Genomic DNA, 20,183 nt, shown 5'->3' on the forward strand with positions numbered 1-20,183 from the left:
TGGTGGTGTTAAACATGCATTGTGTGTGATTTTGCACAATGACCTTTAACCAAGGCAAATGTGAATTGGTTTTAAATTGTACTTAAATAACTAAACTCTGAGATGGAAGTCAATGTTCAGTGTTGTGCTCTGATTCCTGTTATAGTAAGAGGATATTTTATTCTTTCTTTTACTCAACCTGCTATAAAACATGTATATATACTAAAAGCTTTTTAGCGTACATACTTGTTTTGAATCGATTTAAGGCCAAATATGAGCCACTTGAGAGACACCAGTTACATCCAAATTCTTGAGTGGCTGAAACTTACAGATCTAATGTCTAATCAGTTTAAAAGCATGCATGGTACTTCCTTTTGATCATTAGGACACTTAGGTTGCATGCAAACATTATCCAAAATACCGTGCCTCAGGGAGGGGGAAAATGTGATTGTTGATTTTTAACCCCTGTGCTTCAGAAAACGTAGGACGTTTAGTCACCCCTGCCAAAAAGCTGGAGGACACTATCCGTTTGTCTGAGCTGGTTATCGAGGTGCTTCAGCAGAATGAGGAACACCATGCTGAGGTCAGTGAGCTGCTAAGCATCTTCACCTTCATCTTTCAGCTACTGATTTGTGTAATGCCCGTAAGAACGATTATTATTAATAATGAAGACGTCTAAGCCAAGGAGATATTCAAACCAAAAACTGTTCACACTCTAACAATGGAGTCACAATGGAGTCATAATAGTATAAGGTCAATAATAAGTACATATGCAGTAAGTGACCTTGGAGGACGTTAATCTGAAAAGAGACGCATGTTAGCTTCATAGACCTATCATCTCATATGCCTGTCTCTTTAATTATTTTTTCGCTTTATTGCGTGCTATGAAATAAAATGTATTTACTTCCTTTCTGCTTTTTATTTGAATTGTTTATTTGGTCTGCACATTGCATATATTGAGCAGGGAAAAGAGGTATGTGATTCAGCGTATTATCTCTGACCCTCTGTCCTGATCCCTCCAGGCCCTCCGCATGCACATAATGACACAGTTGTTGTTGCAGAGGATCCTTTATGCTTACCACATATCCACTGCTAGCCAAGTGCTTGTACCAGTACTTTGTATGATAAAGTTGCATACAGAAGGACTGACAAGCACTTCAGCAGTGTTGAAAACAGACCTTTGCCCTGAGAAGACCCCCAGAAATTTCAGAGTTGTCTGTTGCTGTTATTTGATTTCAAGAATTTACCCTAAGTCATTCCTTAATAAGCCAACCTGTCTCCTACTTACTGTAGCAAGCTAACTATAAAGAAAAAGGCACAGGAATAAAGTTCCTGTTGTTGAATGAGATGAGAAATGTGAGGCCTGCTTTCTATTGCCTGATGCCACACCTCCAGTATCGCTCATTCTATTGATATCCGTCTTCAATTTTACTCATGTTTACAACCCCGCTCCTCCTTGCCGCTTATGTAACCATTTTTTTAATTATCGTTAGTGGATTGAAATAAAATGATCTTTCAAACAATGTCTAGTAAAGCTTGAAACCTGCAAACGGAAGGCTAAATCTTTTTGGTAAAAAGTGGACAAAAAAAAGAAAAGCTTTTCAGTTAGGAAATCTGTGGACAAACAAAGGTGGTGTCAGTAGATACTCCAAATCAAAAAACAGTACCATGTATTATTTCTTCAATCCCAGGTATCTCAAATTAGCATTTACCTATGTTTGGATATCTTGTAAAAGTGTTTAGGCGCAAATTTGTCATGTAACCAATATTCAGCAAGTTTTTACAATTTTGAAACAAAAACCTTTTAGCAGCCTCAAAACTTCCATTTAATTACCATAAAAAAGTTTTAAGCTTTTCTATTTAAAAAAAATCATTTTCTGCAAGTCCAATTCATCTCATTTATCTATTATGTTTATGGCGCTTTATTAAGGCCACCTTCATAGGAAATACAGCCAAATCTCTACTGGTAGACATTTATGCAACAATGCCTTTGCAATACAAAGTATGTGTAGAAGACATCATTTTAAAAAACTTTTCATAGCCCCACCGAGTATTTCATCCAGATGTTCTTTTTTTAAAACTTATTGCCACCTTTGTATGTTTAAATAACTGAATATATTGCACATGAAACTCATTCAAGTCAGAGCAAGTTGTCATCAGACGCTGTTACATGAGTGGCAACGACTTGTCCTGCTCTTCCCAACTTTTCCCACATCAAGTATTTGCTGCTAAGAGCTGCTATGGCAAGTGCATGAGCCCCTCATCCTCCTCTACCTCTCCCACCACAATGAGTGCCATAGAAACTAGTGGGCACATTCACATTACAGTGCTAACAGCTTGATGTGAACACCACTGATCCTCAGAAGTCTGTCCTAAGAGGCTCAGCAAGAGCAGCGGTGCATGGAGAATATTGTATTTTCGATGTGCATGAGAGTAGCGGGGCTGCCAACACCTGCTCCACTGCATCTATTTGATTAAGAGATGTGTGTGCGGCACACCTCGCTGGCTCTTTTCTTCCGACCGACTAAGTGAAGGAGCTGTGGGTAAGTGTTTAAGTAGCTCCCTACCATGCTTGTCAAGGAGCTTCTGCTGTTCCCTCAGCAGGCCTTGAGGAAAGCATGTCGATCTCTGTGCCAAAAAAACTGTTGTTTGTGCCCTACGTTTTGAAGAAGCCTCCTCTGGAGATCCCACGATGAATTCTTTATTTTCAGCAACTTAATTCCACGTGGTAATGAGTAAAAGAGAGAGCCAAGAGTCATTCCAGCACATCAGTGAGGTTACATTTTATTGTTATTTAAGATTTTAGCAACACATATTAATAGAGATTCACTTTCACCTATTATAGTTATACATATTTTCCTCATTCTCAACTTTTTGTTTTCCCTTTGCTTTTTGGACTCTTGTCTGTGGATGTGCGTTCTGTGTGAAGGCCTTTGCGTGGTGGTCGGACCTGATGGTGGAACATGCTGAGACCTTCCTGTGTCTTTACTCGGCCGACATGGATGCAGCCCTTGAAATCCAGCCGCCTGACAGCTGGGACAGTTTCCCTCTTTTCCAGCTGCTCAACGACTTCCTGAGAGTGGATTGTGAGTGACTCAGAAATTAATAACAATCCCATGCGGACACAATGAAATGTATTTCTAATTCAGGTCGAACTGTGAGATGAGCTGGTGTAGTTACACATTTTTGTTTTTTCAACCTGTAGATGTAGTTTGGCGGGGGGTTGACAGCATGTTGAGCCCATAAGTGAGCTACTTCATTCAAGCAATTAACTTGTTTGTATGTAGAGGGAGCGACTGCACAGATGCCACTAGAATCATATTTTGCGTTGCCAGATTGCAGAGACAGATGGGTCAGAGTTTTAGTAAACTCTGAACTGTGTGTGTGTACTCTGCGTGGAATATGGAGGTTGTAACGCTAAATCCTTTCCAGTTAAGTCGACACATGTAAGAAGCAGACTGACATTTGGTGTTACGGAGGAGTTAACTACATGTACAGTCACTTTGATTCTCTGAGTATTATATTTAATTGAGTTTTTATAAATGCAAAATATGACATCATCTACATTACTTATGAAATGACTTTTCCAGCCTCGTTATCACTATAAACTTATATAAGCTTCAATAACAGAGCAGTTGATTCTACATCAAATCATAGTAATTTTACTTCCTGCTTTAGTCGAAAAGGACACCTAATAATGTTAGGCCTTAATGCTCAATTACAGTTTTTTTTTTTTTGTGAAATCTTATCTTTTGTTTTTGCTGTGGTTGTTTTCATTTCCAAATATATGCAACTTCTATGCGATCTCCTGTGTGAACTGCAAGTGACCTGGAACTGTTCTGCATGCGCAGTCGGGGGCACGATGACGTCACACACACAGGGCGTGTTCAGTGTTTTACCAACCGCCACAAAATACGCGAATGGTTATGGTGGAGCGTGTCTCACAATTTTAAAATCGTCCGATCTGGAGGAAGCACGTTAGCGACGCAGTCCTCATTACTGTTCGGCATGGTTGTTGTTTTTCCGCATATCAGGAGGCAGAATGGTCACGTTTGTCGAGTGTCAATGACGCTCAGGTCAGATGAGTGCAACCTGGCCATTCAGGTAACATTTGAAAAGATTAGATACGTATATGTCCAAGTGGCCTGAATCACAGTGGAAAAAATCTGTCATGAAAAGATCAGAAACAGGTTGCATTAATGCAAAAAAAAATAAAATAAATAAAAGCAAAAATGAGAATCCGGTCACTTCAGGCTGCAGTGTGATAGAAATCAGTCCTTTGATAGAAATACATAGAATGCCGAGTATTGCTCATGCCTTGGATTTCAATACTTATTAATAGATTACATTTTTTACTAAAGTTCCACCAGGTGTTTGCTAATTGGTGCCACCACTAGTTTGGAGGAACTGAGCGGAGAAGGCAGAGACGGGGCAGGGCTGAAAGGGGAATGCTCGGCTGGAGACTTTAACTCCAAGCGTTGGGTAAATATGTGGGGCTTTGTATGAGCAAGCGCGTAGGCACCCCCGAATGGTTGCCACGGGAGATTGAAGGATTTCTCAGATATGGACAAAAGAATCAAAGCATGTTTTTGATGAGAGATTAGTACATCAATAATTTACATAATACCTTCGCTTTAATACTCTGGATGTTGTGGGGCTGTGTTGGTTGATGTGTCTGCAGGCGGGGCTGGAGGGACTCCTATGTAAAGAGGGGGAGTCAGACTCTTAAGGAATGGATTCAAGGCTACTGGCCAGCAGACAAACTTCATACAGATACTGGAATAATCACAAACACTTAGAATTTATTAAAACAAAATAGCTCAACCTTACAGTCATATTACTCGGTCAAAAAGCCTCTACAACTAAGCTATTAAACTCTAGTTGTGTTTTTGTTTAATAGAAAATTTACAGTGATGCTGACATTTCTTACCTTGAGGTTCAACAATTGTAGAACCTATCAAAGAGCACCTATTTTTTTTTATGTAAACATATTTAAAGGTCTTTAAAAAGAATTAATGTTTTCATAGATTGTACAAAACCTTTACACACAATGCCCAAAGTCTTGGGCTGCCATACTTCTTAAACGTTAACTCTAATTATAGCAGCCTGCTTGTCTCTGTTTGTGATCTTTTTCTTCAGTACTCTCACCAGCACCCAGCAATGTCCTTGTTTTATGCTGCCTTGTGTAACCACGTCCATTGCTATGCACTTCTGCTGAAAATGTGAAGGAAAATCAGGAGGAGGCCAATTTAATAACACTAACAAGTGAGCATAACAAGCTATTTGCAGTCTTTTCAGTTACGCCGAATAAGTGGACGATGCTTCGCCTTCTCCTTGACTCCCGACTGGCAAACTAAAAAGGGGACACATTCCCAAGGGACAATTAGCACCTTCTAGATTGAGTCCACATTGTGAACACTGAAGTGTATCCTTTACAGGGCTGCAGACTGCTCCTCAGTGTTCCTGCAGGCAAGAGCATGCAGTTCATTAAAGAGATGGCTGACCTGCAGCAACCAGAATCAAGTCCTGACCACATCCTCAGACCCCCTTCCCCCCAAAAAACACACAAACATGTATACACTACAGAGATACAACATGGCTAGTAGGTTCAAAAGCGGGAAGTAAGTCTGGTTAATCCTCTGATTGTTACTCAATCAGAGTAGCAAACAATTGGTCTTCAACTAAACCCCATTTATTCAGAGACCCCATGGCCAAATGGAAGAAAGTTCTTCCACTTGGAAGAAGACTGAAGCGGAGCTTTTTGCCCATCAGACGAGATGGTATTGTTGCCGAATGCCAAAGGCTGCAAATCACCACAAACAGATCATTCTGCCTGTGAAGCATGGTGGTGGAAGCATTGTGCTTTTTGGTGATTCTTCTCTGCAGAAGGTCCAGGAAGGTTTGTGATCCTGGGCGACAAAATAAATGCAGCAAAATCTAGAGAAATCCTAGAGCGCAATTTGTTTCCATCTGCCGGAGAACTACAACTTCAGAGGGCATTTATTTTCTGGCGAGATGACGACCCGAAGCACCCAGCTGAAGGTGGATGTTCCAGAGTGGGGTACTCAAAGCCCAGACCTCAGTCCAATAAAGAACTTGAAGCAGGACTTAAATAGTGCTGCTCGCAGCCAATCCCCACCAACCTGGCAGAACTGGTACAGTTTTTCAAGGAAAATTGGAATAAAATTACAGCCTCCAGATATTCAAGCCTGGCTGAAATCGATCCACACACACACACACTCTTTGCTGGGACTGCAGCCAAAGGTGCATCTATTGAATCATGAAGAAACGACATTATGTGGAAATATTGAAGCAACATCCAAACTCTCATCCAGGAAGTTAACGCTCTAACTGCCCAGACAGAGTAACTAGACGCATGAGTAAAATATATTATAGCAGGGACATCTTTACCACAGAAGGTCATCTGTTCTGTTGCCCCACAGCGGTGCACTTATGCAGTAGTAAATAGCCATAGAACTAGACAGGCGCCAAAGTCGGGCTGCCATTCGAGGAGTTAATGAGGTCTAAAGCAGTGGTAGCTCCGCCGTGGCGAACCCTGCAAGCACACTCCTGGATACAACACATCAAAGTGGACAGCAGCCGCTCAAGTGGCTAATTTGGAGTGTGGCAATCAGGGAACACAACAAACATTGCACCTACTGTGTATCATCGACCTTGACTCAAATGCCAACACACAAACGCACAAACACATGCTCAGAGGGAGAGAGAAAAACAAAGAGGGAGAAGGAGAGAAAAAGCAGACACGCCGCATGGAGCCGTGAGGCATCACATTAGCACACACTGGCCTCCATTTTATCTCCTGTGGTCTTTGTCAGTGTTGCCTTTTTACCAGTTGGGAGTCAGCTGAGACTGGGGGAAATGTTTGTGATGTGTTGGATTTAGAAACACCCCGAGACTCTGACCTTTTGTTTGTCAAGAATGGGGGGGGAGAAGAAATGTTTCATTTGTAGTAATGGAACAAAAAAAAAATCTGTTTTCCCCTAAATGTAGCTGTAAATTACATGAGATGAAACTTGTTTCTTTTGACCGATGCCTCTAAAATAAATAACTGGAAATCTTGACTGAATAACTCTTCCGTTTCTTTTACTCCAAAAGAAAACATATGCAGTGTATAATAATGATAATGATGACGATAATAATAATGTCTTTCAAAGCACTCAAGGTCACCGAACATCAAATACAGAAGAACTAGTGACAGAACAAAATGACTTTAAACAGAATAAGCAAGTTTGGAGAAGTGAGGTTTAAGCTTAGATTTAAATGAAGACATAGAGTCAGAATTACATGTGAGCTGTGGAAGAGAGGCTCCGAAGATCAGTGAGGTGCACAGGTGCCAAGTTGTGGAGAGCTTTGCAGGTGAGAAGGAGAATCTTGAAGTCGATGCCGTATTTTATGGGTAACCAGTGGAGATGTGTTCCTTCAAAGTAGTTCTGGTGATTATATTGTGCTTGATACAATTTGCGCAGGAAGAAACATGCTTGACCCGTCATTCCTCTTCTCCGGTTCGGTCTTACAGACAACCTGTGCAACGGAAAGTTTCATAAACACCTGCAGGACCTGTACGCCCCTCTGGTGGTGCGATACGTGGACCTGATGGAGTCGTCCATCGCTCAGTCCATCCACAGAGGCTTTGAAAGAGAGTGCTGGGAACCAGTAAAGTAAGCATTGACACTTTTTTCTTTTATCTCCTCTAACACTAAGGAGGCTCTTTGTAGAATTGCCTACATGTGGCTTCTTTCATACAGTTGAGTCCAAAATAATACCAGCGTGTTGAGATCAGTTTTATAGCTTTTAATTTTTACTAGATATGTTCAAATGAATGTGTTAATCCTGGGTTAACTCAAATTCCTTTTAGCACCATACACTTTTTTTGTGTGCAATCAACACACAGACCCCTGCACTTTTAGGATTATTTACCTTCACTTGTTTAATTTCCCTCCTGTCCGCCTCACGTCCTTTTCCGCACTGCACTGTGCGCCACTCACAGCGGAGAGGGACAGAGACAGGAACCCCAAAAATAATTTTACTGTTGTAGACAGAAAAAAGAAAAAAAAAACGTACCAAAGCAATTATTTTGTGTGTGGTGAATGCTAAACGTCTATGAACACCTGAGAATCATGAAAAATAATATATGCGTCAAGCAAATACAACATGAGAAAGCAGCACAAAAACAACATTTATGCTAACACCACTTTACAGGATGAGTCCTAGTTCTGCATTAAACTCTCTATTACTGCATTTCATTCAATGCACCTTTGTTTCCCTGTTGTAATCCCACTTTAAATCTGTTACCTACATTAATTTTACCCCATTATATGCAAAACAAAATCATGTATAGTAGTATGTGCATAAAAAATACTTGTGGAGATTATTTGGAGAATGTGGTACCTTTATCATTTTATGTAGAATGGTCATATTTTGTACTGTTGCATTTCTGATAAAAATCTCTAGTGTATGTTTGCAGGCTGTCTTTCAAAGGAGAAGCAGATTCTCATGGTTTCTCGTCTCAGTTTGACCTTTGATAGTATTTTTATCTTTTGAAAGTTGTTCATTGGAACCAAGTTTTGTGGTTACTTTTATATTTTCTACCCTTGTTACTGGATTACTGGATTAGTTTTTTTTACTGCATTTTCTGACTCGCAAGCCTTTGTAAGCATCTTTCCAGGGGTGAGCATGGCACCCCCTTGGGGGCGCCACTGCCCAAGAGAATCACTGGACAATGGGGTGCCCGTGGCTCTCTATCACCGTCAGAACGTGACTGCATACTGATGAGGTCATTCGGTCATTTGATTCAGTCGTGTTGACCAGGTTTGGCCAAGAAAACTTATATCAACGCTTGGTGAGAGCTTGCCAAAAGGCATGTGTGAGACTGCATGATCAAGTGGAAGAAAGTTCTTATGACTGATGAGAGAAAACATGTTGCTTTTTGACCATCAGACAAGATGTGATGACAGCATCATGCTCTAGGGATGCTTCTTTGCAGCGATGCCCTGGATGGCTTGTAAAAGTAGAAGGTAAAATGGGCAATAAAATATTGGGCAGTCCTAGAGGACAGTTTGTTTCCATTGGTAAGAAAACTGCTTCCGCTAGAGAGGAGTCTAATGAGTGAGGCTATGCTCACACAGCAGGCAAATCCGACTCAAATATCCTTTTTTTTGCCCATATCTTAACTTTTTCAGGCAGTCTGAACAACCCAATTCCAATCTCTTCACCCCCCCCCCCCCCCCAAAAAATACGATTTGTGCTACTTCTACATAATAACTAAATCAGATACATATCCGATCATTTAAAACTCCCTGCTGTCTGAACAGTCATCTCACACTGTGCCATTTGAGACATGCATCATAAATCTGCATAATCCTGACGCAGGAAATCAGGACATCAACAATGGCTAAAAATGATGATTATGAAATCATGAAAGATATCTGTGTCACGAAAGTTTATCATATCAGAATCAGGAGTCCGCTGGTTCTGGCTACACATCCAAACAGTCTTTCCTGAAGTCAATGCTCCACAAAACACCATCGCTGCTTGTGCTTTCTTTTTTACCAGCTTCCTTCGTCTTGCTCTGATCTTGTGACGATGACGTTGGCTGCTAAAATCTTTCGATCTATAGACAGCTCCATCCATTATTACTTTTCTAAACAGTGCGCTGATGTGTGGCTTCCACATTTTTCTTCTGCGCACAGGTTGCTGAGTCGCTGTGGGTTTTTAAACCATTTACACTGAAGTCCGATTGTAGTTGGGTTTAATTAGTAGTATGAGTGACCACGCAAAAAAAAAAAAAATCTGATCTGAGCAAAACGTCAGAATTGTACATGGAGACTTTCTGTGTGGAAGGAACCTCTCATTCTACATCTAGAACCTGTAGGAACCAATAAACCTGCAGTGTGAGAGCGAAGCAGACGTGTCACAGGCGCTCTGTGCAGTCAGTTCTGACTGAGAATACAGTATGAATTGACTTTCTGGAACACAATAAATTAATCTCAACCAGTGAAATGATAGCGTTCGGTAGCCTGGTTTTACTCTAACATTGAAAAATTAGTGGCATTTCTATAGTGCAGCGATATATTACATATTACAGCATGATTTATCAGCCCGTTTTTTTCATGGCTCCTAGTATGTTTCTAAAAATGTCTTAATTGTGTCTTTAAGTAGGACTTCACCATTCTCTTGGTCACATTGCTTTGTGTGCCTCTGTTGCTCCAGGCTTGACTGCAGATCCACGTCTCCTGTTATTCTCTCCACAGGAGCATAGCAAGCACTCTGCTGAGTGTCAACATCCAAATGCCCAAACTACCAAATGTAACAGGACCAAGTGTTAGCCTCCCACAGATACCCAGCACAGATAACCCAATGTGTTTTTGTCACATTTGGGAAGTTGAAATTGTTTTGGTAATTCTAGTTCACCTAAAACAGGAAGAACTTAGTCTGATTCAGTATCAGTGAAAAGGTGTTTGTCTTCTTACACAGTTTGTAAATATTTGTTTTTATCCGTATCTGCTCACCTCTAGCTCATTTGTGAGTGTGTATATATATATATATATATATATATATATATATATATATATATATATATATATATATATATATATATATATATATATATATATATATATATATATATACATACTGAACTCAGAGATATAATTAATAATCATGCTAAGGTCTAATCAGCATCTTGATATACTACACTTGCGAAGCGGCATGGATCGTCTCTGCAAAAGACAAGTGCTCACTATCATAGATTCAGACAGATTTGTGAACATTTTGTGTAGCCTATATGGAAAATAATTGAGATCTTTGAGTTCAGCTCATGAAAAACTGGAAGCAAAACTAAAAGTGTTGTATTTATATTTTTGTTCAGTGTATTTGTAGCTCAGGAATGAACAAGTACATTTGTATTTGTTTGGTCTTATACACTGACCCCATGATTTTAATGACTTTTATACTGTGAGGATTTGGTTTTTTTCTGTGTGTTCATTTAGGATTCTGTGTCTGTTGAGTCTCCCTGTTGTCCTGTTTACCCCTCAATTGTTCCCAGCTGTGTCTCATTTCTCTGTGTATTTAATCCCTTGTTGAGTCCTTGTCTTGTCTTCTGTCTAAGTCTTTGTTGTCAGTTCCTTGGTACCAGTTCCTACCAATTTTTGAGTTCTTAGCCTCCCTGCCTGGATTTTGGATTATTGTGTTTATTTACCATTAAATTCATCATCAATCACTCTTCAACCATCACCTGGGTCTGCTGCGTTTTCCTCACCACTACATATAATGTCATCATGAAGATATCTTATTCAGATAATACCATAGGCTATGAAATTTGTATTTATTTTTGACAATTGCAGTTACAAGGCTTTGATTTCCTTTCACTTACCATTTTTCTTGCACTTAATATGAATATTAGTACAAACATTACTGTACAAATAGAACAATTGAATAAGCCTTAAGTCCTTAACGTAAGCAGGAAATGTTATTTCTCTGTATCTCAGTTATCAGTTTGGGTTTACCTGACTCTGATCTGTGGTTCTGTAGCAACGGGTCAGCAACTTCAGAGGACCTGTTCTGGAAGCTGGACGCTCTGCAGACGTTCATCAGAGATCTCCACTGGCCGGAAGAAGAGTTCGGCAAGCACCTAGAAACCAGACTGAAGCTGATGTCCAGTGACATGATAGAATCTTGTATAAAACGGTAACCACTTTTTGGACATGGGTATTCACGTTGCTAAAAAAGTCAAAATAACTGATATTTTTTTCTTAGAGTGTGACAATACATTAGATTAATTAGGAGAATTGCTAATGCACCACCTGGCCAAAAGAAAGGGTCCCACGTTCTAATATTTTGTTGGATCACCGTTGGCTTTTATTACAGCACATATTTGCTGTGTCATTGTTTCGAGAAACTTCTGCAATGCCACAAGATTAAACTGCGCAAGAACCAACAACCACGTTCCACTCACCTCTCCCTGGCGTCCCCATCCACAACAAACTCTAGTTATCACTGTGCACAATTTTCTACACAGTCGACCGTCAGCTCGACCTCATCCGTTCCGTCTCCATGCAGTGTTTCCGATTCCTTGCCTCCTTTTCCAAACCAGGGGTTGGAAAAATCCCTGGAAGCAAAAATAAATAAAAAAATCCCTGAATTTTTCAATATTTGTTATTCATTTTTATAATAGTCTTTGATTTCTACTTGTCTCCTGATGGTGTCTGTGCATGTGGGTCAGAAAACCTAATACCATCATGAAAGAAAGACAGTTCCCAACTGTCCAGTTGGAGGCTCAGACATATTTATTCACTTAAATTCAGGTGGCGACTTTTTTTGTCTGGTCAGGGAGTGTGTATTCATATCTATATATGCATACATATATTCACTTATGTCTTTATAGAGATATATGTGGCTTTGATATTGAACAATCACACCGTTTTTTAAAGGACACGAGCAGCATTTGAGGCCAAGCTGCAGAGAAGCAGCCGGACCACAGATTTCCGCGTCCCTCAGTCCATCTGCACCATGTTTAATGTCATGGTGGATGCCAAGTCCCAGTCAGCCAAACTGTGTGCCGTGGACCTCGGTCAGGAGGTAAGGCTTCCCTTTCTGTACTCTTTCATCTTCTCCTTTTAATTTTCTCACCCCAGTTTATAACAGGTGCTGTGACGGCTGGAGCACTTTTAAGGACAAACGCCTACAAAGGTGTAAATCCTTTTTTTTTGTAAATGCATGATAAATATTTCTAAAAGACAGCAACTCTCTCGACTGCATCCCATGCACTGATTCTTGGAGACTTCAGGTGATGGAGGAAGGAGATGTCACCATCCTCTGGGCATATTCCTCTATGATTGGTTTAGCAGGAAGGTGCCTAACAGGAGATTTAAAACAAATTGTGAATTTTTATCATAGATTTAAAAGTGTAAAAACACACCTACCTATGTTTATTAATCCTGTGAGCCACCAGTATGTTCACCATTTGTTTTCTTATGGCATCACTGAGGATTTTTGTTGTTCCACACTCTTGCAGAGCTTCTTCACCACCAGAGATCTTTTGTAGGGCACCTTCAATCAGTTATGAAATGAAGAATAATTAAAGAAAAAGAAATAGATGGAGACATTCATATCACCCAAAAATGACACAGCATGTTTAAAGAGTTTAGGGAAACACTGAAATCACGTTACCTTTTTAGCAGACACTGCGTTATCAGTTAATGGGTAAAATCAACCCTGATGCAACCAACTACTGGAAATAACTCTAACACTGGACGCCATTTAACTCATCAAGGATTAAAACAACTTTTAAAGAGTTAAAGTCAACTCTGAAGGCTTTAACCCTGAAATTTTAACCCCTCAGTTTTTGCTGTGTATTTTTACACATCTGCTTTTTGTGTAATTTTCCACCTGCCATGCCATTTTCCTTTGCGACTTTTTCTGTTTACCGTCTACGGTATGGAGTTTGTCAGACAATGGGTAAGTGTGACCAAAGTCTAAATGAATCTCCCGAGTCACACCACCCTCCTCCCCACACACAGGACCCCCCCATTAATTTCCAAATGAATAATTAGTCATCAGTTTTTACTGTCTGTCTTCCTTCACTTGAATTGTTTGGATTTCATTACCATATGTGTAGATAGTATTGAATATACATGGGATGAAAGTGAGAGATCTCATGTTTTGCACAGTCTCCAGACTGATACTAATTACTGACGATGAATTCATTATTACCAAGTCATTCACAGTTTTGTCAGAGGAAAGAAGTCCTCTTACAGTGTTTTACAACTCTCCATAAAAGCAGATTATTTCTGCTGATTGAATGTTTCTTAAGTTCTTTTCTGTTCTTTCCCTACATGTGAAATAAATATCTGCAGAGCATTTCATTAATTTACATATTTCGCCTATATTTATATATTTTATTTCTATAATGAATGACTAAAATAAAAGCACCAAGTGAGGTGAGTAATTCACTTTACCCCTTTCTCATTTGCATAACTTAAAACACAATGGTTTTACCTGAGGAATTCATTAAAGTTCCCTCTTATCCCTTTTTCTCCCCCAATTTGTATGACTACCATCATTGTGGTGGATTCACTAGTGGTTATCTAGTAATCTGGTTTATACCTATTTAGTTTCATTGCATATAATTTTTATTTAGTATAAAAGCAAAAATAATTTCGTAAAAAACATTAGCACTTCTTTCTTAGACACTCAAATATAGATAAAAATGTTAATATGAAAACATAAAATCAGCAAAGGCTGGATAGATGGAGATCTATTATTTAGAAACTTGCTGAGGAAATAAAGATGACACATGGACAGGTGACATTTTTCTTTCAGAAATGTTTATAAATGTAAATAAAATGCCTAATACTGTGTTGTTTTCATCCCCAGAGACAATACCACTCCCAAATCGACCATCTGATTGAGGAGACGGTGAAGGAGATGATTACTCTTTTGGTTGCAAAGGTACAACTCCACTGAGCGTGCTTTTAGACCACAACCTAACATGAGAAAATGAAAGGAAAGACAAATTTGTTGAGATTCAAAGCAATCCCACAGATGTTTCCTTCTGGCGAATCGCCACGTTGACAAGAGGTTTGAGTGCCCTTATCGCTGTTGGGGCTCCATTGTCTGGGGCATCGCTTTGTGGCTAGCATCTTCAATGGCAAATTGTCCTCAACGGAGGGGGTCACACAAAGCTTGACTCAGTGACTTTGATTGAATTGTAGAACACAAAAAAGACAAACTTGTAAATTTGGATGAGAGAGACCAGGGCTGGCGAGTTCACCAATGAGAACCTGGTGGCCAGGCTTTCGCTTGAGTGGACTCTCTTCCCCTGAGCCCACCAAGTGAAGGTGTTACAAGTTCGGTGGCAGACAATCGAGGGGAATAAGTTGTCAAAGGTGCATGATCTCCCCTTCATGCACAGCTGGGGCTCAGGAATACAAGAAGGCACTGGGCCATCTTACACTCCAAAGATGCCTCTGTGTTGGACTTCTCTTTCTGATGGAAAGCAATTCGTAGACATTTTTGTTGAATAAAACTTCAAATCAATTAACATTTAACGTTTTTTGTACTTTTCAAATCCTTTGTGTATCATGGTTTAACATTTCACCTGTTTTGCTTTTAGTTTGTGGTCATTCTAGAGAGTGTGTTATCTAAACTCTCTAGATACGATGAAGGAACGCTCTTCTCTTCCTTCTTATCTTTCACAGTAAGTACAACATCCTTTATTCATTCCTTACTGATAGTATTCACCATCTAAACGTCCATTATTAACATAATTCTTCAAAGCTTATGAGTTGCAGTGAATTTAAAAATCAGACTCTTGATGTAAATCACCTTTCTGATCAACTGAAATGTTGTAATTTGATAATCAGTCATTTTGGATTCAGAGCTGTTTGGTGTTTCTTGCAATACAGTTTGACCTTTTATGAAGGCGCTTTCACCATAAAATAGCTTAACTTCTCAGCTGGATATCTGCAGTATTGTGGGGGGGAAAGGATATTGAATTAGTGAGTGCACGTTTGTTGCTAAATGCACCACAAGTCACGGCTGCTAGTTCAGCAGGCACTAACCACTGTGCTATGTACAGTCTCACCATAGTAGCCCTTCCTGTTAAAAGTGGTTTCACAGTTGGAGTAATGATGCTAACCCCTTTCTATGCCTTTCTTTTAAAGGTAAAAGCTGCCTCAAAGTATGTGGATGTACCTGTAAGTATTAATACTTATCTTATTAAGTATGTAGTAGCCTGACATAGTGACTTTTAACAAGCAACTAAACACATGCATGTGAAGAAAACTTAAGCTGTGAAGCCTTAATTAACTGGTTACAGGACAAGCAGCATTGATTGCTAAACATATGTTGGCAACTGTGACTTTAGAGGTAGGAGTTTGTCCTGCAAAACAGGTTGCCGGTTCGAATCCCTGCTGGGTTGTTGTTGTCCTTGGGCAAGACTCTTCACCCGCCTCGCCTGGGATGTGAGATATTGTCCAATAGTTCTTTTATCTTAGCTAGAGTTTTTCTGTCTCCCGGTCTGGTTTTTCTCAGGCTGCTGCGCCTTTCAGTGAGCAGCGGCAGTGGTCAACTCTCCCTGATGTTTGCAGTAACACTTGGCAAAGGAGAACCTTCAGTTTCTGGTTTTGATGGACTCAAATGAACCCAGATATTTCATTTAGTCTTACAGAACTTCATTGCTTGCCCAAACACAATGATGAAGACTCAGATCGGCTGATTATTTTGTAATATATATAAATAGAATTACATTCTGGCACTTAGTTGTTGTTTTTCTTGTATGTAATCTTTTGGATGTCCGCGGTCCACAGTTAAACTATAATGTTGTTTGGCGTTTTCAGTAATGTAAATCACAAGCCAGTCAATGAATGCAGTCAGCTGGTAATCGAATCGTTTTGGTGCCGGACCTGCTGCTCCGGATCTGCTAATGGAAAATGAATCGGACCGGTACCGAACCACTTAGAGGCGGTCTAGTGGAAAAACATTTAAGGCAACACTCGAAGCGAATATTTTTTGATAACTTGGAAAGCTCAACTGAATCAAAACGCTCCAAAGAGATCAGGTTAGTTACATTCAGGGTAACGCCAAAAGTTTTATTTTTAGTAGAATCAATTTTACTTATGAAGAATTATTACATTGTACTAGATGAAAATGTTCTCCACAGAAATTTGATCACAAAATTTTTTAGATTTCTTAATTTTTTTATTATTTAATATTACAAAAAGTTACAAAACCTTTTGTTGTTGTTTTTTTTTTTTTTTTTTTGTTTTGTTTTGGGTTTTTTACTTGGGCTGCACAGTGGCGCAGTTGGTAGAGCTGTTGCCTTGCAGCAAGAAGGTCCTGGGTTCGATTCCCGGCCCGGGGTCTTTCTGCATGGAGTTTGCATGTTCTCCCTGTGCATGGTGGGTTCTCTCCAGGTTCTCCGGCTTCCTCCCACAGTCCAAAAACATGTCTGTCAGGTTAATTGGTCTCTCTAAATTCTCCCTAGGTGTGAGTGTGTGTGCGCATGGTTGTTTGTCTTGTATGTCTTTGTGTTGTCCTGCGTCAGACTGGCGACCTGTCCAGGGTGAACCCCGCCTCTCGCCCGGAACGCAGCTGGAGATAGACACCAGGAACCCTCCCAACCCCATTAGGGAAGAAGGGTGTAAGAAAATGGATGGATGGATGGATTTTTTACTTCGCCAGCATTGTTCCTGATCCTGAACTTCTAGTTCAGAGACGTCTGTGGTGCAATTACATTCCCAAATTACTAAGACCTTCCACTAAAATTCAAACCGACTTGAAGTAAATTCTCTAGCTTAGACACCAAGTAAGAAAATATGTTGATACAGATGAACATTACATCTGAATTGGTTAATAACTTTAATTTAATGTCAATGTCTCACATTTTTCTTATTTTGGCAAGAAAAATAGTTAGTTACTAGACAGAGAAAAGCATATTGGACGGTTGGGATGAGAATATTTATCTTTCCTTGAAGCAAACGTAGCCACCTGATATTTGTGTCACTAAACACATTTGACTGCAGAACGCGTTTATGATAATTTGTTGTTTATGGAAACCAAACCCCAACATCTGTTTTTATTTATCATTGTTATTATTTTGTTGTACTATGTTACATTTTAATTACCCAAGAGTAATTTTTATAGCTTCTCAAATGAGAACTGCAAAAATGTAGAGAGAAATGAATAAAGCACTTTGTATTTATCGGGGTTTTTTTTGTTTTTGTTTTTTTTTTAGGAAATTCACATATGCAACTAAGATGCTCCTTAAGAACGTTGCAGTTCAGTAAATCCAGTTCCAGAGTGATGTCTTGAAAATGTCTGTAAAACTGAAAACCTCAGTGATTGAAGGGAATTTCCTCCTAAGCAGTTCTCGTTGCATGTTTGTGTTTTTTTTTTTCCCCCATTGTGCATGTGTAAATATTTGACCATGATTTCACATGGAAAACCAGAATCCAGATGGCAGCTTTTGTCATATTTCCTTTTTGTCAAACGTCCCCATGTTTCCTCCCCAAATGACAATTCATTTGCATGTGGCCAGACACTGGCAGGCGGCCATGACGCGTGCTTCGCTCTTTCAGTGCAACATACATCACGAGTCAGTGTTGGACAACACATGCCACTTCTGCTGTCAGGTTGGCGCTGAGGATTTGTGCATTTGACTGTGTTCACATCAGATTTCCATTCGCTGCCAACACTTCGGCCATTGCAACAAATTTTAAATTAATGCCTTGCAAATAGGCACTGTGTATGCTAGCAGGGGCTCACAGTTTCTGGCCTTGCATGCAAATCGTGTTACAGTTGTATCCCTGATGCATGAAAAGAGAGTTTCGCTGACAAAATGATTTCTTTTGATGTGTCTTCACAGGTTTGATTAGCAAAGGCTTTTCATAAGAGAAATCCCCGATTTACGTGGAGTTATATGGTCTATTGTAGTGAGGTGTTCAGAGATGAGGTGGTGTTTTCAATGTGGGACCTCGAGGGCCGGCATCCTGAATGTTTTAGTTCTCTCCCTGGTTTAACGCACCTGGATCCAGTGACGGCTCGTTAGAAGGCCTAAGAAGAACATCGACATCCTGAAAAGATTGCTGCTACCACCAGGGAGGGAACTAAAACATGCAGGGTGCCGGCCCTCCAAGGCCGACTTTGAACACCACTGTTCTAGGGAAAACCAAACCCAATTTAGATATCATCTTTTGTCAGGATTTAGGGTTCTGGGTATTGTGCAAATTGAATTTAGGTTCTTGCATAGTTTTAGGCATGTAGAGGAAGTAACTAACGCCTTTCCCTAGACAAAGAGAAGTCAGTACAATATCCTGAACTTGTGTGGTCTGCAAAGCTAAATAACAGATTCTGTGCAGGTTTTTTGACTTGTTGTTGAAGGTCAGGATTTAAGAAAAGAGTTTTGTTTTGGTACAGAAGATGGAGTTAAATGTTGATCCAACAGTCTGAGTGAGGGTTCAAAATGTTGTTTGTTGCAGAACAAATACTCCTAATTTAGGGTTTATGTCTTGGTTAGTAAGACCAGGTCGTCTTGCTGACCATCCTTCCTTCCATCCATCCGTTGTCTTTGGCTTCTCTAATATCACGATGAGTTGGTTACAGTTCCAGGGAGGTTAAATTGGTAAAAAGTTTTTTTTTTAATCTAAGAAAATCGCATCAGATTACATCAATTTATCTTGTAGTGTTCACTCCTCCTGAAGGAGGATGGGTTAGATTTGAACAACTCCATGTGTCAGTATGGTTCTTTTTCAGTCCGTTCCTAAATTCAATTGGAAATCCGGGGCAGCACTGTAAAATTGGTTTCCACAAATACTCTCCATTCAACCTGAAAGAAATTGCAAATTACAAAGAAGAATGGAGAAACAACAAATATCTGAAGATATGTGAAACTCGTAGAGACGCTGTTTTTCAGTGGGTGTTCTCTTCAACATAGTTAGTGTTTAAAGGAATTGCTCTGGTCAAGAGATCGTAGTAAATTTATGTCAACCAGGGAAGGTGACCGACTGAGCAGTTTGTTGCAAAGGTGCATTTAAACTGAAATGCAAAACCTGAAAGTCGCCCAGACATTTTCGTCAAAATACAGCATAAGATATAAGTGATGAATATTAGTCCTCAAATGAGTAGCCTTAAAAATCTGCTTTATACCGACCTGTTGTCATTCTGTCTGCTCAGGCTAATTTTGTTTTACTGCAACACTGAGTCTGAGCGGGACCAGCATAGAAACAAATCTATTCTTGCTGCAATGATATAGTTAGGAAATTTCACTGCTTTTTCGGTTTAATGGTGATAGCATGCATTAAAACCTTCAGATTATTTTGATATAAATGTTCACTCGACTAATTGGCTAGGATTTCTCTTTTATGATTTGTTTTTTTAAATAACATTTTAATTAAACCACCTTTAATTATGTGGGTACACATCCACTTCCCTAAGGATAAATTAATTACGTAGGTCAAAAAAAAGGGAGTGTTAATCAAATATCAGATGTGTGTTCATTTTACAAAAGTAAAAGAACATCGAGCTTTAAGTGCATCTTAATCTCTCTGCGTTTGTCTTTATTTGCTGTCTTGCAGAAGCCAGGGATGGATGTTGCAGACTGCTATGTTACCTTTGTTCGTCATTCCCAGGACATGCTGCGAGAGAAGGTCAATGAGGAGATTTACGTGGAGAGACTTTTTGACGTA

The 20,183-nt window shown here is 39.7% G+C and overlaps 1 protein-coding gene across 8 annotated transcripts in view; it reads left to right on the forward strand.

Annotated features, from left to right (window-relative positions):
• Window positions 1–20,183, forward strand: part of LOC122833698 (calcium-dependent secretion activator 1) — an 82,871-nt gene that overhangs the window by 40,701 nt on the left and 21,987 nt on the right. For 7 of the 8 annotated variants that reach the window (XR_006371029.1, XM_044121486.1, XM_044121492.1 and 4 more), the window contains 9 exons: window positions 456–562; window positions 2,909–3,065; window positions 7,517–7,658; window positions 11,530–11,685; window positions 12,429–12,576; window positions 14,374–14,448; window positions 15,113–15,196; window positions 15,663–15,695; window positions 20,073–20,180. Coding sequence is in view for 7 of the 8 variants with exons in the window: in XM_044121486.1 (XP_043977421.1) it covers window positions 456–562; window positions 2,909–3,065; window positions 7,517–7,658; window positions 11,530–11,685; window positions 12,429–12,576; window positions 14,374–14,448; window positions 15,113–15,196; window positions 15,663–15,695; window positions 20,073–20,180 (1,010 nt within the window). In the remaining variant the exon portion in view is untranslated. Of the gene's footprint in view, window positions 1–455; window positions 563–2,908; window positions 3,066–7,516; window positions 7,659–10,250; window positions 10,386–11,529; window positions 11,686–12,428; window positions 12,577–14,373; window positions 14,449–15,112; window positions 15,197–15,662; window positions 15,696–20,072; window positions 20,181–20,183 lie in introns of all 8 variants that reach the window. The other variant, XM_044121491.1, reaches the window with a different exon arrangement.

Source organism: Gambusia affinis, linkage group LG07, assembly GCF_019740435.1.
Source record: "Gambusia affinis linkage group LG07, SWU_Gaff_1.0, whole genome shotgun sequence".
Classification (NCBI taxonomy): domain Eukaryota; kingdom Metazoa; phylum Chordata; class Actinopteri; order Cyprinodontiformes; family Poeciliidae; genus Gambusia; species Gambusia affinis.